Source organism: Scardinius erythrophthalmus (genome assembly GCF_964197995.2).
Source record: "Scardinius erythrophthalmus genome assembly, chromosome: 6".
NCBI classification, from domain to species: domain Eukaryota; kingdom Metazoa; phylum Chordata; class Actinopteri; order Cypriniformes; family Leuciscidae; genus Scardinius; species Scardinius erythrophthalmus.
In genome coordinates this window covers 20,583,341-20,590,913 of record NC_138226.1, presented here as the reverse complement: position 1 = coordinate 20,590,913, position 7,573 = coordinate 20,583,341, and the positions used below count along the sequence as shown (strand labels likewise).

General features: G+C 39.3%; 1 protein-coding gene across 1 annotated transcript in view; it reads right to left on the bottom strand.

Annotated features, from left to right (window-relative positions):
- The window catches only part of cavin2a (caveolae associated protein 2a), a 15,571-nt gene extending 10,794 nt beyond the window's left edge, over positions 1–4,777 (bottom strand). The window contains exon 1 of the mRNA XM_081367456.1: positions 4,161–4,777. Coding sequence (XP_081223582.1) covers positions 4,161–4,697 — 537 coding nt within the window. The 5' untranslated portion in view covers positions 4,698–4,777. The remainder of the gene's footprint in view (positions 1–4,160) is intronic.
- Positions 4,778–7,573: the final 2,796 nt, after the last annotated feature.

Here is a 7,573-nt window from a genome sequence, read left to right as displayed (position 1 = left end):
TGAGATCAGATCAACACAATCAAATTCAGATGAATGCTCTTTGTTGTGTGCTGTGCTGTGTGCATCCGCTGCATGAAATGGATACAAATCTTTAAGGAAATCATGCTTTTGATTGATGAAAGAATGTGTTTTGTTGTATAACCAAGTGTTATTGTGCAGAATTATCAGACTGGATGTTTTGATCATCAGAATCTGCTCTGTCACTATAAAAAGCTCTTTCTCGTTATGGGAGGGCCTGTAAACACTGGCTATCGTGTTGTTTCCCTTCTCCCACACTGAAAGACTGTCACTTTCCCACAATTCACATTTGCACACTCATATTTGTTTTACCTTTCACTGAAGATCCTGATCTTGTGGATTAAACATCTATGTTATGCGCAATTAAACAAATGCCGATGGATTGCCTTGGTCAATCATACGTGGCATTGCTTGGATCTCAAGCAGACTTACATCATCCTAGGCGTTCTATGGCACCTCTGGGCCAAAATAAACCCTAACAATATTCAACAGGATTTCAGAGGGTGAACTTGAGGGGAATCGGAGTGACTACAAAGGTGTAAAAAATGACAGTTGTCAAATGGTTTTGTGAACGCCCACTGCAGAAACATCTCAGCCAAATCTTTCCTTCCTTCAAAAACATAAAAGCAATAAAACATGTTTTATAACTATCCATAAAATCCTCATGTTTGCCATCAGTCATGCAGCTTGCCAAACTTTGCACGCCTTCGTAAAGACGTTGAAGGTGCATGTTATCCCTTATAAGTATAGAAAGAGTTCTTCTTCTAGACGTCATGGAAAACGCACATTCAGAACTGATATTTATATCTTATATTAATACAAAAAACTAAAGTTCTCAGCAGTTGTCTAGATTATTGCCGTGAACACATTTTATGATCCTTTCACAAGAACTGGCAACCACAAACACAAAAAGGCCGTAGCTGCTTCAGTGAAGAGCTTCAGCACGTAGAACCACATTTTTTAAGATTCAACACTCACGTATTCCTGAGAACACAGAAAGAGCAGTGATGCATTAAACATAAACAAACAGAGCTTTAAATGGGCAGTAATTACTGCAGATCATTAGTGCTTGTTAATGGAGACGAGGTAGTTGACCGGACTTTCTCTCCCACACACATGCATTTTCAGTGCCAAACTCAGTGTGTTTACTGAAGTTCTTTCTTTCTTTCTTTCTTTCTTTCTTTCTTTCTTTCTTTCTTTCTTTCTTTCTTTCTTTCTTTCTTTCTTTCTTTCTTTCTTTCTTTCTTTCTTTCTTTCTTTCTTTCTTTCTTTCTTTCTTTCTTTCTTTCTTTCTTTCGGAGGGCCCTTGTGTGTTCAAACCACACCTTCCATCTCCAAATGCCTTTACACAGCGCACAGAACATTTATAATTACCACACAGGCAGGGTGAGCCTCGTCAAGATGCCAAAAAATTAAACAAAACAAGCAAATGCGCGACCAAAGAGCAACAGTGCTCTTCCAAAGCAAACTTCTGAGACAGTGGTTCCTCCACGTGTTTGTATTCTGTGTTTACTTTCAATAGAGTGTAAAAGGGGTGGTCGCTCCACAGAACAATACACCATTGTTTTAATGGCCTGTACGGTATACGGACATGCACATCACTTTCCACTAGCAAAAAAAACAGAAAACAAAAAGAAGAGAAACGTCTTGATTTAAAAGAGTCAGTGAATGAAAGATCATTATCACATCATATTTGTCTTGACACATGTGCAACAAATGTGAAACATCACCTGCTATAATGCCAAACATGTGTCAGTGTCCCAAACAAGAAGGGAAAGTACATGCCTGTGCTGTTCTGTCACTCTTTGAGGCATTTTACCACATGGGAAAGTGTGTTTTGACCAAAAATACCCTAGAACTAAAGTCAGCTGAATGAAATAAAAAAGGCAATTGTGAGATAAGTTTAAGATAAGAAAGATCTTGATCAAAAATGCAGTAAAAACAGTCAAATATTGTGAAATATTATTACAATTTAAGATTGTTTTCTATATTAATATATTTTAAAATGTTAATTTATTCCTGTGATGGCAAAGCTGGATTTTCAGCATCATTCCTCCAGTCAGTGTCACGTGATCCTTCAGAAATCACTCTAATATGCTGATTTATTGCTAAAGAAACATTTTAATACTGCTTATTATTTTTGTGCTAACCGTGATACATTACATTACATTACATATTTATTTTAAAATAGACATATTTTGTAACATTACAACTCCCTTTACTGTAATCTTTGATCAATTTAATGTCTCCTTGCTAAAATTTCTATAAAAAAACATGGTAGTGTATTTCAGTACACTCAAACAAACAAACACAACCGAAGTGCTAGTCCAGTGAATGTGTGCGTGTGTCTTGCAAAGCTCTTCTTTTCATCTTCCAACTATCCCAAAGTAGATATTACAATCTCCTGCAGCAAACTTTCTGCAAGCCTGCACTCATGCCAAAGTGTTTTAACAGGCTGAATACAGGCTGATTATCACTTTAGAAAATCACCTGCTGCCAGCGATCGCAAAGGGAACGGTTAAGACTTGGGATCAACCATTAGTCACACTGTTTAGCCTCATGGGCTTCCTCTCTGACAGCTGGATTATTCAAGAGCTTATTAAAAGAAATATCCTGAAAAGTTCCTGTTTTCCTTAATCATTTTTGAATTAGCATGCTAAGTCTAAAAATCTGTTCACCTCAGTGTTTTGTCCAAAAATTAAAACCATTTTACATAAATGATCAGGTGTTGACACGATGGATCAGGATATTAGTCTCAAAGGAGCTAGATAAAAGTATGTGCTTTTATATCTATTGAGGTTCAAACTCTCGCTTTGACATTCAGCTCATTCTGCTATTGAATAACATTAGCCTCAGGAAAACTGATTCCAAGAAATCATTTTGAAAAGCAGACCTCAAACACCCCTAAGAAATGCCTCTACCTGCTTCTACAAGTTAAAGATCACTGTCCCAGCATGTAAAGCTGCATGTGGCTCGCCCCAGGGCAATCAGATAAGAACTACTATTCTAAAAGCATGAGCCCCACGCAGTTGCTTAAATCAACACGACGCACCCTTTACATTAACCGACCAGCATAAAGTATAATAGCACTTCCTGAGTGTGTAAAATTGCATTACCTGAACACACAAAACACCTCACCAAAAGATTAGAGCAAAGTAGCAAACTAAAGCACAGGTCACGAGGCTGGTTTAGCCAGAAGACTTTATAATCTCAGATTGTTTTACATTTATTTGTAAGGCGAGGCTTTTTACAAATGAACCCATTGTAAACAAAGTGACCTTTGAGCTTAATGGTAATGGGTGATGAAGAATGTGAGAGTTTTGCAGGAAGCTCAAGATCAGCTACTGACAACTCTCATTCACATGCATACTGTAACAGAACACATTTTTAAAATGCTCACACACTAATGCACATCGTTAGCCTCATAGCATAATTGCCTAAGTTATGTTTAAAAAAACTTGACTTAGGCAATTATGCTATGAGGCTAACGAATATTACCATTCCTCTGCAATCTGCACAAAATTCCAACATTTCATCCCAGCTGCAGTCACAGGAAGAATTCCCATGCACTTAAGTTTCATTCATGACACACTACTGCACACGTGTCCTGCTCCTGTCACACACAACTAAATCCCCAAGAAAACACTGAAATCTAACTTTCTTTACAATTATTGTGTAATTATTGTGTGGACCCCCTTGCAAACTCTCTAAAGGATCGAACATTTACGTGAAGTTTAACTTAAAAAAATGCACAATTCTTGTAAAGGAAGAGTTAGAAAGTATGTGTTAATGTATAACTTTATAGCTTTAAAATGTATAATGATAAACAACTACTATTAGTAGTTTAACTTCTAAGTTTTAACTATACAACTTATAAGTTTTCCTCAGGTGTACACAAACCTCATTCAGACTATATTCTCTCTCTCTCTCTCTCTCTCTCTCTCTCTCTCTGTCATATATATATATATATATATATATATATATATATATATATATATATATATATATATATATATATATATAGGCTCAAGCCTAAAAAGCCCCACTTATTTAGATTATTTTTGTCTTTAAAGGTTCCTCAAGTGTACAAAAGCCTAATATTCAGACACATTTTAAAGTTTAAAGTGTCTCATTCTGCTCACCTGAAAGATGACCACCTTAAAGTGGTTCCTCTTCAGTAGATGGGCGTGGTTGGCCTCCAGACGCTTCACCTGACCACTCTGTTTATCCAGGCGCTCCCTCACCTCCTTCACGTTGTTACCAGTCTTGCGCGAGCGCTCCAGCAGCTTGGCCACGCTGTTGGCCGTGGACGCGTGGCTCTTGGTAAGCCGGGTCACGTCCCCCTGCACCACCCTAACAGCCCCCTCCAGCTCGGCCTGCTTCTTCTCCATCCTCCGCTGGTTATCCTGCACCGCCTCGATCATCACCACCAGCTTGTCGAGCAGAGCCACCACCGTGATGGCGCTGACCTGGCTGCCAGGGGCCGTGGGGCTGGTGGGAGACTTGGGGCCCAGACGGGAAAGGGTGTTGACAGGGGAGGAGGGCACCGGGCTGGAGCTGAAGCTCGGAACGAGGAGATCTTGAGCATCCTGAGCATCCGGAGCTGGTGGCGTCGGGGTGCTTTCCTCCCTGGGTAAGGTGGCTGTGCTTCGCTCGGCGTGAGAGGAGTCTTCACCCATTCTGGAGTCAAAGCTGATGGTTTTGAATGGTGTGGTTAGATTGACTCTCACAGACACTCTCCTGCCTTCTGTGCCTCTCTCAAAACAACATTCCCAACACTCCACTTAAAAACTTCTCACACACCCAGGGGAGGGGCCTGCCTGGTTGCTGTGGTAGTTAGCCCAGCCCATCAGAGTAATGCGAGTAAAGAGTGTCAGTGTGAAAGTGTCCCATTGCATGTGTGTATTTTCCCTCAGTGCAATTTCAGTATTGTTTGATCAGCTTGAATTTGCAGTCAGTAATGTTTTTTATAGTGTAGTGAGGCATTTTTGGACAGCACTAGCTACAGGAGTGTTTGTGTGAACGAATGTGGGTGTATCTGTTTCTGTGTACATGCACCTGAATGTCTCTTCATTTCTTCATGAATCTCTGCTGGTGTTTTGTCTCTGCTGTCCGGCAGACTGGGGGAAACGTCACATGGGGAAATATGGAAATCAGTGTTTGGACAGTGAACTCAGTTAATCTGTGACCATGGCACCACCACTCATACAATGAAATTGGATGGGGACAAGGACCTGTGAAGCTCTAAAAATGTGCTCACTATTCGCTTTTCTCATCTGGAAAAGAGCACCTTTGACTAGGGTAATTATAGTTAACTAAAACTTGAACCAAAAATATAAAACCAAAAACTGAAATTTTATTTTATTTTTAGTTGCAAAGGCAACATTTCTCATTTTCATTTAGTTTAACTTGATGTACAAAAAAAATGGAATAAAACTTTTATTTGATGCTAAAACAAAACTTGGACTTGGACTTGGACTTGGGCTTGGACTGATAAATAACTAATGTTATCTTCTACAAATAAAAGAATCGCTGAATCATAGGGTTGCAAAAAATCAGACATGAGTGAGTAACTTGGGTCAACTATCACTTTAGAAATGCAGAAGGAGAGCAACAATTTATTTAAAATTAGCAAATTATCATATTATTTAATGAAAATACAATAACCTTTGCAATACCTTTAATGCTAATCGTGCAGGATGATGTCCAATAAACAAAGGACATCCAGCAGACAGCTCACATTTATCATAATGATAAACTAGTAATAAATGAGAGCATTAGGATAATTTACCACATGTGCCTCTTATGAACTATTTGAAGGTACAGTATAAGCCCAGGTCAGACTTTGAAAATGAACAAAGAATTGAATCTTGCTCAACAGTCTGAATGAACAAAGAGAAGCAACGACACTAAATCATTCATAGATCCATAAAGTAAACATTGTGAAATAAATTCCTCACCTCACCTGGAAATCTGGTTTGGAGCTCCTATCAAAAATAAACACGACACATTATTTGTTTCGACCAGAGGTCATTTTCTGGATAATTACAATCTATAGGACAAAGCAACATGCATAACTTAGATATTTGTAACAGAGTGTTATTAAAGGACACTAACATAAACATAATCTCCCACATCTCTTCATTTCCTGAGAAAAAAGGCGATTGCCTCCCTCTGAGGCTGCCTGCATGCACACACATACGCAAAGAAAAACAGTGCTAATGTTTCCTCTGTTGTAGTTTGGTGGGGTATGTGTATTCTCTCGTCATGTGCTCAGATTATAGAAACAAAGCAAAAACCATCACCCAAGTGACCCCACATCCACACACGGACATCAATGCAGAAATAGGTCATGCCAAAACACATTACATTATACTTAAAGGGATAGTACACTCAAAAATCATTTACTCACCTTCGTATTAAACTAAACCTTTAAGACTTGCTTTATTCTGCGCATAGGCGTAATTTGCAGATGGGACAGATTGGACATGTCCTCACCACTTTTTGCCAAAGTCGATTTTGTTCCCACCACAGGAAGGTTTACAATGCGAAGAAAAATCATTTTCAATCTGTCGTTCTTGTAAAACACGTACATTACAGTAAAGAGCGTAAACAAGTACAGCCCCTGCACAGTCTGAACCATAAGCACTTTTTTACTCTGTGATCTAACTTCCCATTAATGTAATGATTTTTATACTGTACAAGGTACCCTACCCCTACCCCTAAACCTACCCATCATAGAAAACTTTCTGCATTTTTACATTTTAAAAACACTTCATTTAATATGATTTATAAGCTGTTCTCCTCATGGGGACCAAAATTTTTTCGCATAAAGTCAATGTAGGGAAAACCAGGTACACACACACATCTGCCCCACTAGAAATTTTACCTTCCCAGAACGTCACAGCTGGTGTCAAGGATGTCGCCTAGTAACGTTCCCAAAACGTTCCGAGATGGTCATGATGTGAATTTCTTTAAAGGGTTGGGGGACGTTATTTAGCGGACCTTCAGGAAACATTCAGGATGTTCTCGGAATGTTTAGGGGACCATGTTTTATTTGGAAATTTGATGTTCCCAGAATGTTGCTGGTGTCAAGCACGTTGCCTGGTAACGTTCCTAGACGGTCACGATGTAGAGATCTTTTAAGGGTTGGGGGACGTTATTTGGCCATTAGGGGACCATTATAGGACAATTACAACAGCCTACTAGGGGACCATATAGGGAGTTCCCTCTAGGTCTCTACTAGGGTTGTCAAAAGTACCAATAATCGGTCCCAAGTCGGTACTGAAATTTAAAAAATGTGACGATACCAGGATTTCTGTATCGATATATATTCCGATATAGTGTTTGTGAATATTAAACCACAAAAAGACTATTTAAATATGAATCCTGCATGTTCTGCTTGTCTTTGTGTGAATGAATGACAAAGAGGCGCGGTTTCATGTAGCCTACCACACACACTGAAGCACGCGTGCCGCTCGCAGTGTTTTCAGCCTCTGCCGCCTCACTATATGAACTATACACTATACAGGTGTCAGTGCCGAAAGTTGGGTTG